At 49.0% G+C, this 23270-nt stretch overlaps 2 protein-coding genes across 3 annotated transcripts in view; one reads left to right on the top strand and one right to left on the bottom strand.

Moving 5' to 3' along the window:
• LOC136640318 (zinc finger protein 271-like) overlaps positions 1-23270 on the top strand; it is a 208097-nt gene that overhangs the window by 164731 nt on the left and 20096 nt on the right. The gene's annotated exons all lie outside the window — the stretch shown is intronic.
• LOC136640381 (zinc finger protein 383-like) lies at positions 656-20258 on the bottom strand. 2 transcript variants are annotated; one of them, XM_066615462.1, is made up of 9 exons: positions 20032-20258; positions 18217-18300; positions 17977-18106; positions 14084-14197; positions 12200-12889; positions 9976-10617; positions 8060-8284; positions 5897-6079; positions 656-3612 (listed from the first exon to the last, which is right to left on the bottom strand). In XM_066615462.1, exons 2-9 carry the CDS (start codon positions 18289-18291, stop codon positions 3599-3601), a joined length of 2073 nt encoding a protein of 690 aa, XP_066471559.1. In that variant the 5' UTR covers positions 18292-18300; positions 20032-20258; the 3' UTR covers positions 656-3598. The 2 variants fall into 2 exon arrangements, with proteins under 2 accessions (XP_066471559.1, XP_066471561.1); XM_066615464.1 differs by lacking the exons at positions 656-3612; positions 5897-6079 and adding an exon at positions 6337-6420.

The following is a 23270-nucleotide window of genomic DNA, read 5'->3' as shown; positions in this document are numbered from 1 at the left end:
CCTCGGAGAACTTCCACTTTAGCTGCGCTCATGATATCCACAGATCCACCGAGTCCTGCATTCTGTCTTTGAAAGGGGCCAGTCAGATGCCACTGAGAAGTTCACAAGCAGGGCTACAAAGGCAACAGTCAGTGTTGTGACTTTGCTGGAAAAGTTTCAACTGGAATATTTGCCACTGTCCTAAATTGACTGTGATCTGATCCAGCATATTGTTTGATGTGTATTTAGAAAGCAAAATTGTGGAAAAGGTGTGTAAGTTTTTCATGCTACATAAACCTCTCTAATGGCTTTTTGCCTCAACAGCCTGAAGTTGTGGAACTGAAATACTTGATTTTGAAGGGAAATTGGTCAAGTTCACCAGGTAGGGCAGTGGTCTGGCAATGGGGCTGGAGGTTCGGCGATGACGTCATCAGTGTTGCTGAACTTCCGGGTTGTCAAGCTCCTAGAAGTCGCTGGGCAGAGCACAGCTTGGGAGGTGAGCCTCCCGGTCAAATTGCTGTGCACCAGTCAGGGAACGGCAGAGCTGCCTGCCCAGACTCTGTGAGGCTTCGTTTCCCAAGCTGAGCACCACATGGGCCGGATGCAGCCTGCGGGCCATAGGTTGCCAATCCCTGTTGTAGGGTTTAAACATTGCATTCAAACACATTCAAAGCAGTACTGGAAACGATTTTTATTGGGATGCTTGTAAATACGTTAAGACATGACAACTCAAATAGCATGTACTTTCCTTACATGGTTTGCATTTTACGGAGAAAAAAAAATAAAGGCACTGGTATCAGTTAACATCCTCGTTTTAGCTCTCTAAAAGAGCATCTGTGATTTCTTAGAGCTAGTCATTTGAAAAAAGTTAACACTGAAGCCGACCCAACACTGGCCTCCATTCATGATGTTACACATTAGGTTCATGAACTAACGCATGTCTGGAAATGGAAAATTTTCCAGAGTAAAACAGAGCTTAGATTTATAATGTTCCATTATAGAACATTTTCTGCCCCACATCAGTGGCCGCAGTCTTCCCCGTCGTTTGTTCCCGCTATCCAAGGTATACTGCCTCTAAAGATGTAGGCTCCGCTACTCACATGGTAAATGGATCACAAGTTGTGCAGGCCGGAGCAGGTCACATGACTGGAGCCATTGTGCTTTCCAAGAGCACCAACTGTTCTTTAAGGCCAAACTATATGTGAAGCCTGTCATTCAAATGGCCTTAAAATCCAGGGTAAAGAGGGAGTGTTCCTTTTATGTCAGAAGGCAATATGGAGTTCATTAACCCAGCTTGGAACTACACTACACAAGAAGGGGAGTGGTCTTCAACACTTGTCCCACTGGATAGCTGCTTGGGAGGCAAATAACCACGGCAGGGGGATTTTGATAGGCAATGTCAGGGGCAAAGTGTGACTCCCCCCTCCTCCTTGTGTACTGTAGTCCCAAGGCAGATCAGGGACGCAATGGCTTTTTATTTTTATTTTTTGGACCTTTCAGTTTATTTCCAATTTCAAGGCCAGCTATTAACCCTTCTGGTATGCACTGATGACCAGTCTGTTCTACTTTTTGTATGCCGGCTGAAAGGTTCTGTCGTGATTGTGGATAGCAAGCGGACAGGAAAAAAAGTCAGGCTTGAAAAGCAAACTGGCATAAATGGTAAAAAACACTCAATTCTTTTCAAGTGCAAAAACTGGGATTAAAGTTGCCAAACATTATGATTGATAGTCCTAGTAGAAAGAGCTTGTTGGAAGTCTCCACTCAAGTGTAGCACGCAACCCACACGCAAGGAAGCGTTTTGTTTGAAGATAGAGACTGCTACAAAATAGGTACGTAGAAACAGCTGGTCTAAAAACTGGCACACACATACTTATAGCTCAAATAAAAGATCGACACGAGAAAATGTTAGCTGCTTGCTACACCAGTCGCTGGTTAATATTATTCAGTGTTAGTTTTTTACATCTATGACACGTCATCTAGTATTGCAAAGTACCTTAGGCCTGATGCTTGTGTCCATGTTCGACCTGGTCAGTTCACCACAGGGTGACTTTTGGCCAGTGTTTCTGTGCAGTGACCGTTTCTTCTGAATGGTGTGCCCCCTGGGATCCAAAAACCGACACCTCAAGAGAACAATGTGCTCAAAAGAAATGCTCAGGAGTGCCACAGTTCACAAACAGCCCAATCCAATCCCCTGCTGTCCCAGAGTGTGCAGCTCAGTCGACAGACTGTATGCTGCATGCAGGGGACCAAGTAAATAAAAGACATTTTACTTTACCTAATATTACATGAGCTGCCTGGTCCCCAATGAGTCTCCTCAGACGCCAGCTCTTCAGCTGCCATGTATGTAAGGAGCCTCTGGGGGAGAGTTCAGGCCAGGAGAAGATGACAGGATCTGACCAGTGCTGCCTCCACCTAAATCCACCTCATTCTGCCCCTGGCCTCCACCCCAATACACCCGACCCTCCTGTAACCTACCCCCTCCACCAACGTACTGGTGACAACAGAGGTTCTGAGGTCTGCTGTTGTTCACAGGCAGCCAGGGAGTGGCTGCTGCATTAGTGGCCTGGGCCATACAATGGCAGGTTGTGAGATCCAGCAGTGTAAGGCCCAAATAGGATCAAACCATAAGTCACGTGATGGATGACTTCACCATGCGAAATGTGACCTTGAGGTTCAGGTCTCTTTGTCAGTAAAAGTGAAAACCAAAATTTTTTTTTTAAAAAAATGAAGCAATCAAGGCAGGGTTGATGTGGATTATCCATCCCAGTCTGTATAAACAAAATGCCAGGATAGATTTCAACCCCATCATCAAGATGCTTCTGTTATGCCCTTAAATAAAACGAACACTTCTGCAGCAAGATATCAGAATCCTGTGACCAGGATAAAGTATGCAAATCAAACTCGTTTGCATTTATTTACATCTTTTGCATAATTGACTCTGCATCTACTCAAGGTTAGGGATAGAGAGCGACCCCCAAGGGCATGGAAACACCATCTCTTGACCACTGAGAATTCTACTCAACCCTCTGACTTCTCAAGAGTCCATACCTGTCTCTTTGGAGCCTTAAGGATCAGAAACCCAACATGCCAAGTTCGTCCAGATATGGAATTGGGTGCCCAATACCAAATTGTGTGCTTGTGCAGTGCAATCATGGAATAGCAAAATACACACGACCTTAGCCTTAAATGCCGATACTTAAAATCTAAACACCCAGTCTCTCTCCCAGTGTATGCTTTAAACATAATCACCTCCTCTGATCACCATATGAGCATATTCCCGGGCAACAACACAAAACATGCACATGAACTCAACTGAGACAAATCATTGAAAAATAAAAAAAATGCAGCCCTTCAAATGTTGCTCTTGAGTTAAGGAACCTCCTTTCCTTGCGATTCATGCATGTTGGATGCATGTGTGGAGGAAGGAGAGTAAGAACACTGTGGGGTTTTCAAGTCTTTTTGAGAAAGATGCTTGCTAGTCATCTTGAATTCTAAAGACTCCATTTCGATTCCTGGGCTCTGTGTTTGCATTGGCCGCTTCATTCTCAGGACGAGGCCTCCTTCAGCACTCCAATGATTTCATCTTCAAATGATGAAGAGCGTGGGGCTTGAAATGCCTTTATTTTAAGCCATCTGGGAAAACAAAAAGAAATGTCAGGGATGGCCACCGTGTGCGCATCTTTCTTGGCAACAAGAGTGTGTCAAAGCGTTTGACCCTTTCCCGAGCAGATGTTCTGTTGAGGAGATCAGGTTCTTCAGTTCCACCAGCAGAGGTTCTGTGTAATATGGAAACCTATGTTCTGTTCCTGCAGCACTTGGTCCAATGGCAAAGGTTCACTATAAATTCAAGACTAAAATATGGGGGGCCTTCTTGTTTAGGAACCTGAAAAGTTTACTCTTGAATCCGTACTGAGCCTTTGCCATTGGACCAGCTGGGCAATGACCAGAATAGCTCTGACAGCGAGTGGGAAGGGATGCTTACACGTCACAATGCAGTGCCTGCAGTACCCCCCTCTGGTCACATGACTGCATGGATCCATCTAGCTCAGTGTTGTTGGCACTGATTTGCAGTGAGAAGGTCTCCAGGTTTTCAGAGAATCATCTCATTCTGCCCTGTCTGGAGAGAGACGCCAGGGATGGAACCTCAATGAAACACAGGCGCATTCTCAATGAAACTGCAACCCCCCTAACCATCAACAAAGACAACAGTGCTCAGTGTGATCAGCCCCGAGTTGCAATGCCCTCCCCCAATTTTGCCACCCCGTTAGTTGGTGTCAAAGGGGGAATCACTGCAGAAATGGGGGGGGGAGGGGTGTGTGAGGGCCAGGCCACTTTACCTGCAGCAGGTAGCAGCACCTTTCCCAGCAGCTGCTGGTAGATGACTTTTTTGTATTCAAAGTCTCTCTCCAATGATGACTTTATGCGATGACACAGTACTGTGGTGAGGGGGCTTCTGGGGGACTTGAACACTTGTTTTGTTTGGCCTTTTAATTCTAGTATGGTTTTTTTTTTGGGGGGGGGGTTACATTGTTGATATTTTTACAATGGTTGTAATGTACTTATAATAATAGGTATTTATATACCGCCTTTCTTGGTCTTTATTCAAGACTTTATTCAAGGCAGTTTACATAGGCAGGCTTATTTAAATCCCCGTAGGGATTTCTACAATTGAAAGAAGGTTCTTTCTTTCAAGAACCACTACATTCAAGGTGTTTCATTCCGCTCTGGCTTCACATTCTGGCCTCCATCCTCCCACGCTCAGAGCAGATGGAATTGCTCGGCTTCAACTTGTCAGCTGCTCCAAGGTCGCATGGTGCCGGTGGCCTCGAACTGGCGACCTTGTGGATGTTATCTTCAGGCAGACGGAGGCTCTCCCCTCTAGACCAGACCTCCTGCTCCTACTTCTTAGGATATATTGTAAGCTGCCCTGGGTGCACTGCTGGAGGGGGAGAAGTGGGGGTAAAACTGGTTTCAATAAATAAATAGTGGTGACCACTGGTGGATGCCACAGCACACATGAGCTGGAAGGAGGGTTTGCCCTCCATTCCCCCATGCAACCTGCAGTTCCAGCAATTACCAGCAGGGATCCTTCTTTAGAAAGCATCCATCCCAAGTCTGGATTTAGGAACAGTTGTATGCAGTTCCAACCCACCCTTGTTACAACCATTCTCCTTGATATGCTAGTTTTCTATGAGAAGGGATGATTTTTTTTCCCCCAGTGTCTATGACAGTAGAACTAGATCCAGAGGGTACAAACTGCAAGAGAGGAGATTCAGTTTGGATACCAGGAAGAAATTCTTGATGGTAAGCTTGAAGATTTCCTGCTAAAGGCCAGGGGTTGTACTAGATGACCTTGTGGATCCCTTCCTACTGTATGATTCTATGATTAATATGGAATAACAGTCTAGCATCAGGAAGCACCAGAGCTGGAATCAGCAATTCTCAGCTCTGGGAAGAGTTGCCCTGTGGGTAATCCACTGTAACTGCTGTGTGACGCATCTCTCGGTGAAGGGTTCTCAGTCTCCAGATTGGCTCCACCCATTCTGGCTGTCTATTGCACCCACCACTGCAGAAAGTGCTATAGAAGGTTTCCTGTTTGGGGTGGGGCTTTGCCTGGGTGTTTTGTGAATATTACTTTTACTGATGTGTTTTGGTTTTGTCCCCCCAGCTCCATCCTGACATTGAACAATGAGCTCCCCTACCCACAAACTGACATGGCCCAATCCGCTATCCAAGGTTTATCAACTGAATGAGTATTAGGCACTAATCCTGCAGAGAGCAAAAGGCTATGTGGGGCACTTTAGCTGCCCTCCTGACAACAGGAACTTGGCATCCCTCATGCTACCATAAGGACTAGTAACATGCTTTGCAAAAGCAAAAACAGATCAGCCCTGTTTAATACACACTCCATACTGACCAGATTCATCCCATGTCTTTGCTGGCTGCTTGACTGATTCGTGTACGCTTGCAGGTACTACGTCACGTGATCTGGGGATCTTACTTTCTTGGGATCTGCCAGGTAAGACTTTGCTGAGTTTCTCTAGTTCAGGGGTTCCTTGCTGAGGATTTTCCTCTGGGTGTTTGGTAACCATGCTATCACCTACCAAAACAGAACATTTAGAAGGCAATGGAACTGTGGTGCAGTGGCTCAGCCCCTGCTGTGCATGCTGAAGGCCTTGGGTTCAATCCTGGGCATCTCCAGGTAGTACTGGGAGAAATCCCTGCATAAAGCCCTGCAGAGCCGCTGCCAGCCAGTGAGGACAAGACTGAACGTGGGGGACCAAGGCTGCAATCCTATGCACACTTACCTGGGAGTAAACCCTATTGACAGTAATGGGGCTTACTTCTGAGTAGACATGCATAGGATTGGGCTCCAAGATCTTTCTCAGCAGATGGCATCTCCATTCATTCACTTGCAAGCAGATCATCACCCGATGTGCTCTGTGTGAAGAAGGTCCCCAGTTCAGGCCTTTCTAAGATACAGTTTCTCTGTATCTGGAGAGCCACTGTCAGGCTCAGTTTAATTACCAAAGCCTGGAGCAGGGGTGGGAAAACATTTTGGCAGGAGGGCCACATCATCTCTGTGTCAGAGGTTAGGGAAAAAATAATTAATTTACATTTTGAATTTGAATAAATTTACATAAATGAATACATTAGAGACAGAACTTATATGAATGAATGAATTTTGCTAAGCTTATTTATAATACACATGAGAACTAAATACAGGTAAATACAGGTATGTCAAACTAAATACAGAACTAAATACAGGTATGTCGAACCACATGAGAACTATGAACTGTTTGCCACACACCCCTTGCACAGTGAAAACATACAGACCAAGCCAGAAACACATGGAGACAGAAATTATGCAGGGGATGGACAGAGTGGATAGAGAGATGCTCTTTACACTCTCACATAACACCAGAACCAGGGGACATCCACTAAAATTGAGTGTTGGGAGAATTAGAACAGACAAAAGAAAATATTTCTTTACTCAGCGTGTGGCTGGTCTGTGGAACTCCTTGCCACAGGATGTGGTGACGGCATCTGGCCTGGACGCCTTTAAAAGGGGATTGGACAAGTTTCTGGAGAAAAAATCCATTACGGGTTACAAGCCATGATGTGTATGTGCCACCTCCTGATTTTAGAAATGGGCTATGTCAGAAGGCCAGATGCAAGGGAGGGCACCAGGATGAGGTCTCTTGTTATCTGGTGTGCTCCCTGGGGCATTTGGTGGGCCGCTGTGAGATACAGGAAGCTGGACTAGATGGGCCTATGGCCTGATCCAGTGGGGCTGTTCTTATGTTCTTAACTACAATTCCCAGGATGCCTTGCAGGTCTCTTGTTATCTGCTGTGCTCCCTGGGGCATTTGGTGGGCCGCTGTGAGATACAGGAAGCTGGACTAGATGGGCCTATGGCCTGATCCAGTGGGGCTGTTCTTATGTTCTTAAGTTATTCAGAGGCTGTGTGTGTGTGTGGGGGGGGGGGGTTGAGGTTAAAATAATGACCAGGGAAAAGCAGAAAACACATGGAGATAAAATGCCTTGCTGTAACTTGGCCCACAGATCATGTCTGGGGGTTGTGACCAGCAGTTGTGGGCCAGCGCAGGCTCCAAAGTCTCAGATGGGCCAGAGGCTCATTGGAGACTAGGGGCTCCCTGTGGGCTGGATTGGGGGACTCCAAGCCGGGGTTTGCCCATCTCTGGCCTGGAGGGACCAGGACCTGTATCATCGGAATGGCTGCCACAGACGCTATGGGGAAAACAAAAACACTGCTAGTGGGAATGTGATTGCTGTAAAGGGACTGTCTGCCCCCCGTCCTTGAAACTTGGTGTCCCAGTTCTCACTGAGAAGGATTCCATAGGGAGGGATGTGTTGTGCTGCTCCGATGCAGTGGCAACATATTGCCACTGATTGCAATATACAAGCTTGCTGGCCCTCCCTCCACATACTAAGCCCTTCTGCTTCACAGCCAATGTTCTAGGTGGAGATATTTTTTACTCAGTCACATGAGTCTCCATCCACAATCCACAGGCTCACTACCTCACTGAGGTCCTCAGGGGAGTGAAAAGCAACTTACAGGAGTCGCTGGCTCCTTTGTCATCACGAGTGGGGGCGAAACCTCGAGGCGAGCCCAGACTTTCACCGTCTTCCTCCAATGGATCCTGGGATGGCTCAACCGTCCCGTTGTCTTCCCAGCCACTTCGGAGGCTCTGCCTTTCCACCGAGTTCTGGGTGTCTGGTACCCACAATTCTTCTGGCCTTTCCACCTGAGAGAGTCTGTCCGGCATGGAAACCAGATAGTCTGGGTGGGGGGGGGAGCGGCGGTGGGGAAGAAAGAAAGTCAATGAGAGCAGAATCACGTGGCTGGGCATGTAGTGTTATTTCTGTGCGCCCAATTTGGACTGGGCCTACTTCAGAAGGAGATGGCATAGTCAACAGGGCAGGGGACTTCAAAGGAATAACAGCAGCTGCACAAATCCACTCTTATACTGAGTTCAATCCCTGGTCTATCGGGCTCAGTATCATCTGCAGGGGCTCACAGCAACTCCCCAGCACTGGCAATCCTGGCCCTGAGCTGCCTTGGACCAGGAAAGCAGAATGCCCCCCCCCATATCTGGGGCAGCGCACTACCTCCTCTGGCCTGTTGAAGGCCTTCTGAGGCCTCTGGAAGGCCTTAAATGTCCTTTCGGGTTTTCGCCATAACCGGCAGTAAGATTTAAAGGTCCTCTGAATTGGACAGGAAGGCGGGGGGGGGGGAGATGCTGCCACCCTCCACTAGCATGGCACCCTAGTGAATTTACCCCCCTGATCCCCCAGGTACACCAGTGTTCCCCAGACTTTTAGGTGGAGGCTCTTCTTTCCTAGCCTGACTTGGAGATGCCAGGGGTCATACATGGGATTCCCACTACTGGGCTACGGCCCCTCCCACAAAAGTCAGTGTACAGCCCAGAGTGTCTTGAGTACAAAACTGCTTCCGTGGGGTCAAGGTCTGGATTCCCTTACCTTTTAGTCCACCCCCTTAGCTATTTATTGTACAAGGCTATAGAGGGAAGGCATCAGTACATTTCTGCCATTTATTTTGACACAGTGCAGAAGAGAATTTGGATTTCTCTCTGAAAGGACTGAAGCAAGAGAGCTGTGTGGACAACCCCACCCCATCCCCTGCACACAACCAAAGCATGGGAGAGGAAAGTGGGGACACACCTGGGTCACAACTGCTGTCCCAAGGGGAGCACACTCCAGCCTGACCTTTGCACAATCCGAGGAGCAGTGGGAAGAGACTTGACACAGCTTAATACACCCAAGGCGCTTCTTTTCAACTCTCTCCAGAATGGCTGGGGGGCAGTGGTTCCCAAATTAACACTCACAAGGGCACCATGTGGCCTCTTCTTCCCGGCTTGCTGCGCCGGGATCACGCAAAATCTCGTGCAATTGCGTGAGATTTTGTGTGATCTTGGCCCAGCAAGACAGGAAGAAGAAGCTACATGGCGCTCTGTGTGGTGCCACACTTTGGGAACCCCTGTGTTGGAGGGAGGGCAACTGGCGAATGTTGCCCCATTTCACTCTCCATGCATTCATCATATGCTTGAGGCATGTGTGTGTGTTGGGATAAAGCACCCTAACATCCTCAGCGACACCCTGAGGAAGAGTTTAATACTTGAAGCACATCAGGCAATAACTGGTATGTACCTCTGGGACTTCCTCTGCTTCAGTTCCTGAATCTTTCCTCTGCGGATTTTGTACACTTCAATGATCGCAGGGCGGCAGGCACAGCCTCCTCTCTCTCTTATCCTCACAACAACCCTGCAAGGTAGGCCAAGCTGGGAAAAAGTGACTGGCCCAGGGTCGCCCAGTGTGCTGCATGATGAAGTGAACATTGGATCCCTGGTCTCATTCCAGCACTCTAACCACTACGCCACAGCTTTGCCTATATCTCCAATGTACGTGCTCTACCACTGAGCCACACCTCCTTCTTGATGTCTTTCCCCTCACCTGGGTGGATTCCTTCCTGAAGTTCATGGAAGGAGGAGCTGTCATAGAGACTCTCCCCATTGTCAAAATACTTGTAGGCGTTGTCCCCCATGTGGACTCGCTGGTGCTTTGTCAGGTAGGGCCTCCAGCGGAAGCTCTCCCCACACTGTAGGCACTTGTAAGGCTTCTCCCCGGTGTGGATCCTCAGGTGCTCCGTCAGGGTCGAGCGGCGGTTGAAGCTCCGCCCACACTTGGGGCACTCGTAGGGCTTCTCTCCCGTATGGATGCGCAGGTGCGCATTGAGGTGGGTGCTCTGGAAGAACCGCTTCCCGCAGGCCAGGCATTCAAAGGGCTTCTCTCCCGTGTGGGTCCGGTGATGCTTCACGAGTTCGAACTTGTACTGAAAGGCCTTCCCGCACTCGTGGCAGACGTGCTTCTTCTCCACCTGAATGATCTTGATCTGGCTGATGTCAGTGACATCATTCCTGCCAGGGAGAGGTCCCACTTCAGTCTTTATAGGCCTCTCCAGTGGCTGCCCTTCTGAGTTGTGCTGGATATCTGGCATCTCAGGGGTGAGGGCTGTCCCATCAGGCTGATCTGCTGACTCAGGGGCTGCCTGCTGGAGCCTGGTCTCTGGGTTGCTGCTCACCATCACACAGCCTGCTTCGGGAGGAAAGACAATGCCACACAATAAGCCCCAACTACCAAGACCCCTCCCCAAAAGTCTTTTGTTACCTAAAAGAACAGAAATCTGGGCAGGTGGCTCTGCCATGCCCTGTCCAGCACATGGAAAACTGAGCAGGCGGGTTTGCCCCCCAAGTCAAACTCCATGTGGGTTAGATGACAAGCCAGGATCCGGTTGTGGGCCACAGACTGCCGATCCCGGCTGCACAGTTTCTGTTGTGAGCAAGCAACAGCAAGGCACAGTGGAAGCAGACTACAAAGGTCCAAAATGGAGCAGAAAAACTGTGTCCCATTTTCTCCGTGGAGAGCAGTGGAGGAGGGAGCGAGGTAGTTAATCCCCACAAGTTAGACCTTTGCAGAAAATACCAGCTCTGCCTTGCAGCTGCCCTTCTCCCAAAACAGACTAGAACCACCTCCACAGAGAACAGGGGAAGGGGGGAGGTACAGAGCAGATAAGCAGTGGGAGGTGGAGGGAGAGGGAGGGGACGGTTTTCTTGACATGCTAAATGACTGTGCTTTAGAGCAACTAGTCATGGAGCCCACCAGAAGACTGGCGACTCTGGATTTAATACTGTGAGGCATTCAGGACCTGGTTAGAGATGTCAATGTTACCGAGCCATTGGGGAAGAGTAATAATGCTGCAATCCATTTCGACATGCATGTCAGGGGAAGAGTGTCACACAAATCTGATACAACTTCTGAAGGGCAGACTTCCCTCAGATGAGGAGGCTAGTTGAAAGGGAAGGTAAAGAGGGTCCAATCTCTCCAGAGTCAGTGGAAGCTGTTTAAGACAACAGTAATAGAGGCCCAGTGGAAGTGTGTACCGCAAAGGAGGAAGGGCTCGACTAAGTCCAGGACTAAGTCCCACATGGCTAACAAACCAAGTTCGAGAGGCTGTAAAGGGCAAGGAAGCTTCCTTCCGTAAATGGAAGTCTTGCCCTAATGAGGAGAATAAAAAGGAACATAAACTGTGGCAAAAGAAATGTAAGAAGGTGATACGGGAGGCCAAGCGAGACTATGAGGAACGCATGGCCAGCAACATTAAGGGGAATAATAAAAGCTTCTTCAAATATGATAGAAGCAGGAAACTCGCCAGAGAAGTGGTTGGCCCTCTGGATGGTGAGGGAGGGAGATAAAAGGAGACTTCGAGATGGCAGAGAAATTAAATGAGTTCTTTGCACCTGTCTTCATGGCAGATACGGGTTACACGTCACAGGTTACAAGTCATAGTCGGTATGTGTAAGATCTTGGTTTTAGAGGCAAGCTGCCTCTGATTGCAAGGGAGTCTGTTGTCTTGTGTGCTCCCTGGGGTATTTGGTGGGCCACTGTGAGATACAGGAAGCTGGACTAGATGGGCCCTTGGCCTGATCCAGCAGGGCTCTTCTTATGTTCTTATGATGGGGTATGTGGTTGGGAGGAGGAAAGTGTGGTGTGTGGAGAATGCGTTTACAAAAATCTGGTGCCAAAAATCATAGCAGAACCACTGTACTTTAATCAATGAATTGTCTACCATGGCACCCCTCATTTACCAGTATTCGCCTGACAAACAAAACTTCCTCACCTGCGTGGATCCCCTGGTGCTCAGCAAGGGAGGGGCTCTCCAACATGGCTTCTCCGTTCTCAAGACCTTTATATGCAGCGTTATCTCCCAAGTGGACTCGCTGGTGCTTCGTAAGGTATGGCCTCCAGCGGAAGCTCTCCCCACACTGGAGGCATTTGTAAGGCTTCTCTCCCGTGTGGATTCTCAGGTGTTCGGTGAGGGTGGAGCGGCGGTTGAAGCTCCGCCCACACTTGGGGCACTCGTAGGGTTTTTCCCCGGTGTGAATCCGCCGGTGGGCACTGAGGTGGGAGCTCTGAATGAACCGCTTCCCACAGGCCAGGCATTCATAAGGCTTCTCTCCTGTGTGAGTCCTCCAGTGCAACAAGAATTCCGATTTGCAGTGGAACCACCGGTCGCACTCAGGGCACATTAGCTTCTTCCGGCCCACGTGGAACATGCTCCGCTTTGAGTTGGCGGCCCTCAGGTGTCTGGTGGGCTCCCGCCACATGTTGCCCGGCTGCATCTCCCATTGCCTCTGCAATCCGCAACGGGTCTCAGAGTTCAGGGATACATTTTCTTGGGGCGCACCTAGGAGAGTCCACTGTGCTTCTGCCTGCTCGGAGACTTCCAGTTCAGGGATCTCTTCCTTGATCTCCCTCACTATCACCTCGCTTGCTGGGATAGTGGGAGAATCCAAAGAAATGTCATTCCCTTTGAAAGAAAGGAGTAAAATGTAAGAGAGAGATTGGAATAAAAATCTTTGTATTAATCACTAGCCTGGATGGGCCTCCTTCTAATTAGCCGCAGTGAGGTACATAATTCTGTCACATCCCTGCCTTAGGTATGATGGAAACATCAAATCACTCCTCATGCAGCACAATGATCTGCCCTCAGGAGGGCTCCCTGTTGGGTCTCTGCATGAGTTAATGCTCTGGATTGATCTTCTATAGCAGGGGTGCCCAAACCCCGGCTCTGGGGCCACTTGCGGGCCTCGAGGCCTCTCAATGCGGCCCTCAGGGAGCCCCCAGTCTCCAATGAGGCTCTGGCCCCCCAGAGATTTGTTGGAGCCCACACTGGCCAGACGCAACTGCTTGCAGCGTGAGGGCGACTGTTTGACCACTCGCGTGAGCTGTGGGATGAGGACTTCCTCCACTGCTTATGGTTTCACGTCTGTGATGCAGTAGCAGCAGCAAAGGAAAGGCCAACCTTGCTTTGTGCAAGGTCTTTTATAGGCCTTGAGCTATTGCAAGACCTTCATTCATTCATATAAGTTCATCTTTAATGTATTAATTTATGTAAATTTATGTAAATTTATTCAAATTTCAAATGTAAATTAATTCTTTTTTCCCAGTAGAGGGAGACCTCCGCCCACAGCTTGCTCAAGAGGTAGAGCAGTTGACCCTTGCATTGACCACAGTTTCATCGGATTAGCACAGGCTCCAGCAAGTCTCCGGTGGGCCAGAGACTGATTGGAAACTGGGCTGGATTGGGGGTCCCTGAGGGTTGCAAATGGCCCCTGGGCCGGGGTTTGGGCACCCCGGTATAGATGATTAGTGAGTTTACTGGTATGAATAGAAGCATTTAGGCACTGACTGAAGGCACGAACCCAGTAAGCAGCTTGTTACCAACATATATATGTCAGGTGTTTGCCTGGTTGAGAGACATGGGTTGAGTGTGTTCTTTGTGGTCTCAAGACCTTTGAGAATGCCCACCACAGATGTGGGCGAAACATTAGGTGCTCAAGTTTTTAATAGACTGTGGTCATTAAACCTGAATAATTTTAATTGTAACAATCGCAACAGGAAGCCTTCATTAGACAGCATTGGAGCTGTAACCCAATGAAGGTTTTTCTTAAATCAGCTCTCATTTCACCTTGACCCTAAACCTGTGTAACTGTCCTCTCACCTTCACAAAGATTTATGGGGACTTTCTTCTCTTTCGTCGCCGGGGGATTTGGGACCCAGGGCTCCTCTCCTCGTTCCAGCCGAGAAATCAACTGAGGTTTCGGTATCGGAATGGCTAGATCACACCCACAGAAGGAAAACGTGTTGTGTTATTTGCTGCACTGGATTTTTTCATCAGTTATAAAACACGTCCTTTTATTGTTTAAACATTAATTGTATAAGTCACCCTGACTGCTTCTGTCCAGCGATGGAAAGGCAGGAGAGGAAAGAAAATTGTCCAATTGATAAATACATATTTATTGTGATAGATAAATCTGTCTGTGGTATTTTTCATATGCTAACTGTGCTTTAATGAATGCTTGTAAATTTATTGTAAGCCCAATGAACTGAAGGGAGGCCTACTGGATACAAGCCCACTCGATTAACACCAGATTCTAGTCAGTGGGAACATCAGCATCTGACATGATTGGCTGGTCAATTGCTTTTCCTCAGATGTGATTGTGAGAAACACGACTAGTACCAAGCAGATTACGAGCACTATCCTTACCTGCACAAGGTGGTGCAGGCCCCTGCGCTGATCTCCAACTGTTGCAAACATGCTGTGAGGCACGTCTGTGAGATTCAGGAGTTATGGAGGCTGGCGCAGAGGTCTGTGTCGGCCCACAGAAGCCAGATCCAGCCTCCACGCCACCGGCATAACATGAGTTCATGCTAGCTCGGGCAGGCTGGCGCGGGTGGTGAGAGAGGGTGGCAGAGGGCAGAACGGAAGTGCGGAGTGGGCATTTATGGGTGGGGGAGGGCGAAATGGGAGGGGGAGTGTGATCATAAGAACAGCCCCACTGGATCAGGTCATAGGCCCATCTAGTCCAGCTTCCTGTATCTCACAGCGGCCCACCAAATGCCCCAGGGAGCACACCAGATAACGAGAGACCTCATCCTGGTGCCCTCCCTTGCATCTGGCATTCTGACATAACCCATTTCTAAAATCAGGAGGTTGCGCATACACATCATGGCTTGTACCCCGTAATGGATTTTTCCTCCAGAAACGTGTCCAATCCCCTTTTAAAGGCGTCCAGGCCAGATGCCAGTCACCACATCCTGTGGCAAGGAGTTTCACAGACCAACCTGATCAGCTGAAGCAGCCCACACCACATCCGAATCCCCGCTCCTGGGCCCTGCATCCTTACACAGGCTTCTTGGATTCGCGCCTGAGAATTCGCTGGCACAGGTCTGAGTAGCCCCAAAGGGGTGGCTGGGATGTTGCTCTGGGTAAGGGGAAAAATATCCCCTTACCCTGAGTTGCCCTCTAGCCACTTCCTAACCTGTGTTGGATACAGCAGAGGCAACTTGGCCTGCCTGTTCCAGCGCATGTTAGGATCAGGCTATAAGAAATGTAGGGCACTTTACCATTACCGCCAATATCTTGATCTGCAAACAGGAGCCCCTCCAGCTCAATTTTGTAAATCGGCTTATAGCAGATGTCATCAAAGCCAGGACTCATTTGCATAACAGATTCCACAGGTGCCTATCCTGACACACCCACTGCCACAACATTTGCAAACCAGAGCTGGGCATTTTCCTATGGCACCCAGGAGGCTTGTTAATAAGAGCCAAAATAAAGAAATGGGTGGACAGCCAAGCAAATGGAAGTGTTCTAATGCACAGGAAGGTTGATTTCTCACAAAGGGCAGGCTAGGGGATCAATCTGTGTCTTGAGGGTACCAGTTCACACCGCTCTTCCATTCAGAAAATTCCCTATTTACAGAAAACAAGCGTGTCAGCAAAGAACGCAAGGCTAGAATGCACTTATTTTTAATAAATAAAGGCTGTAATCCAACAGTATACACAGTTTCCTTGCGTAACCACCACTGAACACAATGGAACTTACTTCTGAGTAGATATGTATAGGATTGCACTTGAAAACTCTTGTCAGTCTCCACTGCACACTACCTCTGAACTGCTGGAGTCCAGAGATAGTTTTACAACTTCTTTAGTTGTTTGTGGGAACTGACTTATCTGAAAGCCTATTTTATTCTCATATGGTCATACCATTTATACTATAAGCTCCCCCCCCCCCAAAAAAAAAATTAGGTTCTTCTTTTTAATTCCTATACCAGGCAATAAGATGTTCATTTCTAATGTACCATCCAGTATACGTGGCATTTTGCAGTACAGAAAGCGAAAGAAAATAGAAGCAAAGTTCCTTGCCCCAAAGGAGGTTACAATCTAAAATTAGACAGAGAATGGATGGAGAAGACAGTATGGAACTGGCAAATGATGAGCTGATGAGCAAGTCCAGTTTATATTTACATCCACTATAATTAGCAGCGGCTCTCCGGGTTCCCAGGGATTTGGGAGCGTATGATCCTTGTTTGAGGCACAGGGTGATCCAAATCTTAGGTGAGTGCATAACCTGGCACCTGATGCTGGACAGGGCTGGCAAAGGCCAATATCATTGGAGACAGGCAGTCCAATCCTGAGCTTAACCAGGCAGCCGCTGGCAACTCCTTGGGGGGACATTTGTCCCCTTCCCCTGGGTAAGGAAAGTAGCCCTGCAATGGTGCTACTCAATTCTGTGGCAACCCTTGGATTTTCACAGAATCAAGAGCTCCTGTGTCGGGCCAGGTGGCCTGACACGGAGTTCAGGATGCAGTGGAGCCGAGTTCCACTAGTCCCACTCTTCTCCTGTCCCACTCCCTCCTCCCTACCTGCACCCTTCCCTTCAGGATGCCTCCTCCCTGCCCTCCGCCTGCCCTCTCCCCACTATTGTAGCAGGTAGGAGTCAAGTTCTAAGCCCAGGTAACAAAGTACAGTGTAAGGAGCTTGAACTGGGTGCTCTGGAAGTGGGATCCAGGTACTTCAGTCTATGCACTGCAGTGGTGACTTGCTAACACTGTTCCAAGTTGTGCTACAGCGCCACCACTACTGGTGGTCAGAGGTGATATTGCAGTTCCCAAATCAGCAAAGGTCAGGGGACATAAAAGATCAGTAGGGTCCCACTCTGGCTAGTCTGAACCATTTGCCCTTCAGAGACTGACTGAACTGCTCTCAGAATGCCCAGCTCTGCTTCCCAGCTTGATCAACCTGCCTCCCAAACCATCACTCCTGACAGAGAAAGTCCTACAAGGGTCACCTCACAGATGCCACATCTGCTAAGATGGAATCTGCTAAGATGAGAACAAAAGGGCTAGTATTATAATGCCGTTGTACAAATCTATGGTAAGGCCACACCTGGAGTATTGTGTCCAGTTCTGGTCGCCACATCTCAAAAAAGACAGTGGAAATTGAAAAGGTGCAAAAGAGAGCGACTAAGATGATTACTGGGCTGGGGCACCTGCCTTATGAGGAAAGGCTACGGCGTTTGGGCCTCTTCAGCCTAGAAAAGAGACGCCTGAGGGGGGACATGATTGAGACATACAAAATTATGCAGGGGATGGACAGAGTGGATAGGGAGATGCTCTTTACACTCTCACATAATACCAGAACCAGGGGACATCCACTAAAATTGAGTGTTGGGCGGGTTAGGACAGACAAAAGAAAATATTTCTTTACTCAGCGTGTGGTCGGTCTGTGGAACTCCTTGCCACAGGATGTGGTGATGGCGTCTAGCCTAGACGCCTTTAAAAGGGGATTGGACAAGTTTCTGGAGGAAAAATCCATTATGGGTTACAAGCCATGATGTGTATGCGCAACCTCCTGATTTTAGAAATGGGTTATGTCAGAATGCCAGATGCAAGGGAGGGCACCAGGATGACGTCTCGTTATCTGGTGTGCTCCCTGGGGCATTTGGTGGGCCGCTGTGAGATACAGGAAGCTGGACTAGATGGGCCTATGGCCTGATCCAGTGGGGCTGTTCTTATGTTCTTATGAATAATGGGGGAAAATGCTCCTCACCCAAGGATGCTACGTTCTCATAATTCTCTTGCATGACATCCCAGTACAGGTCCCTTTGCTCCGTATCCAGCAGAGCCCACTCCTCTTCTGTGAAATATACAGCTACCTCTTCAAAGGAAAAGGGAGGTGCCTGAAAGGGGACAAAAAGGAAAGAGAGATTTGCTTGACCACTCCCCCCCCCCTTCGTGCTTCCACTTGATTTTAAACCACCAGCATGATTTCCCCCAATCCGTCCTCTACCTGAACGGGCTCCGTTGCAACCATCTCTCTTCCCCCAGGAGGAGGGAATGTTCCAAAGACAAAAACACACATCATTTTGCCAATCTGTCAGGGAGAAAAGGGGGATGTCAGAAGGGGTGGTTTCATCTGAAAGAAATCATCGTTCGCACTGACCTCGACTTAACGTCTCCGGTCTCCCTGCCACTCCTGTTCCAACCGCATCACAAAACAAAAACAACCCCATACCTTTTGATTTCTTACAAGCAGAAAAAAAAATGAAATTTTGTGTTACAGAAGCCAGAGGAAAAGTATCTTAAAAACAATAAAAACCAAACACAACCAGGTAGATGATCTTTTAGTCCACGTATAATTATTCCAAATTCGGTTTCAGTTCAATTTAGATTACTCTGTAATTTTTAACTCTCCTGTTCCGTTTGGGTCAAGGCCGGCCCATCCATGAGGCGAACTGAGGCATGCGTCTTAGGCAGCAGATTGGCAGGGACACACACCTCTATCCACTCACTCGCTCCTCTTCCTCCTTTCCTGGACTGGAAAAGGAAGGAGTGGGAAGAGTGGAAGCCTCACCAGCTCCAATCACTTGCCTCTAACGCTCTTCCTCTCCAAGGCTCTAGCCCACCAACATCCTTTCCTCCACACTTCCTGTTTCGTTCCCTCTCTTCCTTTCCCAATCTAGGGTTTGGGAAAATCAGAGACTAGCGCATGGCCAGGTAAAGGAGGGTAGCATTTGGCATGCTTTGTCAGGCACCCTGAGATCTTGGTTCAAGAAGTACTTCTGGACATAGCACATCATTAATTCACCAAAGCCACTGCCGCAAAATGTGGTGATGGCCACTAGCTTTGACTGCAACATGCCACAATGGTGGATGTGCCCCTACAGGTTCAGAGGAAGTAGTTTTTGAAAGCTACGTTTAGTTAATTGGAGGCTTGGGAAGCCAGCTGGACCTGATGGTAAGTAAACTCCCCCTTCTGTCCCAGAAGCAGCAGGATTCTGGGGGTCATGTTGCTGCCCCCTCTGCCCCACCCCTTAAAGGGGCATAGGCCAGTGCTTCCCAGGCTGGTGGGTCACAGCTGACTTCCTGGGAACCACTGAAATAAAATATATTACAGATTTTATATCTCTATGGTACAATAGAAAGCAATCAAAATGTGCGCTGAAAAAGTGCATGTGAGTTAATGGACCAAACAGATCTCAGCACATTTTAATATAAAATTGCATACAAGGCTAGATTACCGTAGTGTGGGAGAGGGGCCCAACTGGGGCCACAGGACCCAGCTGAGAACAACTGGTTCAATTGCCTGAAAGCTGGCCCTGGGCACAACTCCCAGCGCCAGCCAAGTTTCAGCCCCAGCACATTTCATTTGAGAAATCCATCCTCAGCTTTTCGCCCAAATCCGCTTTCATTCTGCATTCTGCTGGGCAGAATCTTCCCTGTTTACATGAAGCGGGGCTCTTTTGCATGGACAGTGTATTGAAATAGCCCTGCCCTCCCACTGTTGACCATTCCCATCACTTCCTTGGTATCATGGTACAAAAAGAAGCCCCCTTTTGCCTTCCAGGGCCACCGCACCCAATCCCCCTAACCTTTTTGAAAGGTCTTTGTGCATTGCTCCCCACCAGATTCAGCTGCACCAATCTTGATCCTGTCAGACCCATCCTTGCCCTGGAAGGACATATGGTAGGGGAGACGCCCTCCAGCCCCCCCCCCCCAAATGCCTCCGTGCTTCCACAGCTCTTGCAGAGGAGTTTTTATTTTGCTGTCTGCGTTCTCCCAAATCATTTCTCCAGCAGGACTCTCAGGCTGGTGCCTTTGTTACCTTTGGCCAGTCGGATCTCCCTCTCTCTTTCTTGCAGAAGCATTAAACTAGGACTTGGGGGGCCAGTTTCCCAGATGTTGTTGGACTCCTTGGCTTTGCAGGGAGGGGAGAAGGAAAGGAGGGGGCAGTGATGCCTGGCTCCCCCCACCCCTAAGACTCCTTGGTCTGTTCCTCTCCTGGCCACCCTGCCTCTAGGCAGGACACACAAGCATCCCAGGCTCCAAGCTCTCCATCTCCACAGACGCTGCTGACCCACCGGATCTTGCAGCATCGGATCTAGGAAGCTCAGCCCACCAGATCGAAGAGGAAGGAGAGGAAGAGCAACCCTGTGCACAGCTTTTGCCAGGCAGCAGCTTGAGCCCTCTGCTGGCTGCACATCAGCTGCTTGGTCCTGGGTTTTTTAAGCAGCTGATGATATGCAAGAACCTCTAGGAGAAACAGCACCAAGCAGACAGGGAGGAGATCAAACAATCCCCTCTGTTGTTAGGGCAACAGGAGTCGATTTCACCTCCAGTGATAGTTGGGCAGGCAGACGCAGCCCACTCATGAGGCTATAACTGGGCAGGGGCACCCACCTCTGCCAGGTAATGGGGGAGCAACTTTTGACCTGCTCTCTCAGGAACTGGTAGGCTTGGGCCTGACCCTGTCAACAAGGCAGGTGCCACCACAGCGAAGGCACTGTGTACTCTCATTGTGTTCAAGTGGTTGGCAACCTTCAGTCTCGAAAGACTATGGCATAAGCCTACAGCACCTGGTATTCTCAGGTGGTCTCCCATCCAAGTACTAACCAGGCCTGACCCTGCTTAGCTTCTGAGATCGGGCAAGTGCAGGGTAACAGCAGGCATCCAATCTGTGCTGAGTGGACACAACTCCTACAGGCACCACAGAGAGCAGGCAAGGGGTCTCAGACAATTGCACAAGACAGACCCAGGCAGAGTTGAGCGTTGCACCCACATTCCAACACTGTAGGGAAGGCACGTGCTCCATCACAGATGAAAGGCCTCATTCCAAGAGACAGGACCTCATAGGTGGTTGGTCTGTGGAACTCCTTGCCGCAGGATGTGGTGACGGCATCTGGCCTAGATGCCTTTAAAAGGGGATTGGACAAGTTTCTGGAGGAAAAATCCATCACGGGTTACAAGCCATGATGCGTATGTGCAACCTCCTGATTTTAGAAATGGGTTATGTCCGAATGCCAGATGCAAGGGAGGGCACCAGGATGCAGGTCTCTTTGTTATCTGGTGTGCTCCCTGGGGCATTTGGTGGGCCGCTGTGAGATACAGGAAGCTGGACTAGATGGGCCTATGGCCTGATCCAGTGGGGCTGTTCTTATGCTTAAGTGACGCTCCAGGTAAATTGTGATGCCCAGTTAAAATTCCTTTATCAACTCCTTAGAGTGTCCAACGCTCTAGCCCACCATTCCCCTCTATGATTTTACTTCCACTCCATTCCCCCCTTTCTCCTGTGCAGTGAGTGGGAGGAGAAACAAGGGATATGCATGAGCAGGCAGCCCCACCTATCTGATGCCCCAGGTGAGCATCTCCATCAGCCTTATGGATGAGCTGTGCTGCCTGCAAGCAGAGACTTGAGCAAGGCCCTTCTGTAGGCCCCTCAGCTGTTCAAATTCATCTCCATCTTGAATCAGGAGTGAGCAGCCAAGGCACATAAGGGGTAAGACCAACTGTTCCTGTTTGGATTGGGGAGAAAGGGGGTTATTTATTTGAAATTATTTTCTCTAAAGCAGATCCGTTATCTATTCAGCAGATCCAGAGGGGGATCAATGTCCATGCACCCCTGGGAAAGGAAATGCAGGCTCCCACATCAGCATGTTTCCATCTCCGTCAACATGCATCAAGCCTGCTAATCAGTCATGCAACCCACCTCCAATCACCTATATAATGCATTGCTACTGGGGTCAGGCAGTACAACCGGCAGAAACTTTGGATCGGATTCCAAACATTCAGCCTCTTGACACTGTGGTGCATGGAGAAACCTTCCCCACAGCAAGTATAGTTTGATGAACACGCAAAGAGCCAAACGGAGCCAGTGCCAAACCTATGGTAGGAATGAAATGTCACCATCATCCCAGCCGAGGAGGAGAGCGAGAAGAGACACTGACCACGGTCTCCTTGGCACTTGCCATTGGACTCATCCTGCTCCCCGGACCGAGACAGCTGCTATACAGCTCATGCATCTGTAACCTGGTCATGAGCAATAACCAGCTTCCATGGTGGAGATTGTGTTGCATTCACAAGCTCCAAACCCACAAACAGAGGACACATGAAGGCTGCAGGACCACCATTTTATTTTAAACATGGGTAGAAAGAAATGCACCATTAGGTTAAGAAACCATCAAAAATAAGGGAGAGAGGGAAGCTTGCCTAGGCAGTTTAGCCCAGGAGCAGGATGACAACAGGGATCAACGAAGGGACTGAGACAACCCTGAGAGAGAGGCAATGTGTTTAGCCAGCTAACTGAAGGAGGAAATACACAAGCAAGGAGGCAGAAGCACCTCAAGGGGGCTGCCAGGAAAGGGGCAGCAGTAGCCTGCAGGCTAATTGGGAGGAACATGGTCCAGGCTAGTCTGAGATCAGCTTAGGAGCAGAAGGCCTCAACATCTCCAGCATGGCAAACATGTTTGCATTCAGCCTGTCCAATTGCAGTTCAAGGTTGCCCAGGGCCTCATGGCGGGCCAGTCTTGAAAGCAGGAGTTCTGTCTGCTCCTGGACCTGGTGCTGCCTATGCAGAAAGTGTAGCAACAGCTCTTCCTCCCGACGTTGGTGAACCAGGAAAGACTGAGTTGCCTCCAGAACACTGTCTCTCATATCGCGAACTAGCAAGAAAAGAGACAAATGGGTTGGGGAGACTCACCAAAAAGCACTTCCCGCCATCTGTGGGCCGCTATGAGATACAGGAAGCTGGACTGGATGGGCCTATGGCCTGATCCAGCGGGGCTGTTCTTATGTTCATCTCCCACTACATTCCCATCTTCAGTTCATACACATATTTGTTATGCCATGGCTGTTAAGCGATCCCAGTTGTGCGTTATTGCTTCAGAACAAGTACGGTGCTGCATGACATCAAGGCCCACTTAGCCAACATCCTTTGCAAGAATGTTTACAACAAAAGCTAGAGAAAAAACCACAAGTGGCGGCATCTGGCTGGCCCCCATAATCCCTTCCTGAACGCCAGTGTATCATTTTCTGCCCATTCTTATTTTCAGCTAGCTTCCCCATTCT

Source organism: Tiliqua scincoides, chromosome 2 (genome assembly GCF_035046505.1).
Source record: "Tiliqua scincoides isolate rTilSci1 chromosome 2, rTilSci1.hap2, whole genome shotgun sequence".
Taxonomy (NCBI): Eukaryota; Metazoa; Chordata; class Lepidosauria; order Squamata; family Scincidae; genus Tiliqua; species Tiliqua scincoides.
This window is presented reverse-complemented; position numbering and strand designations above follow the sequence as displayed.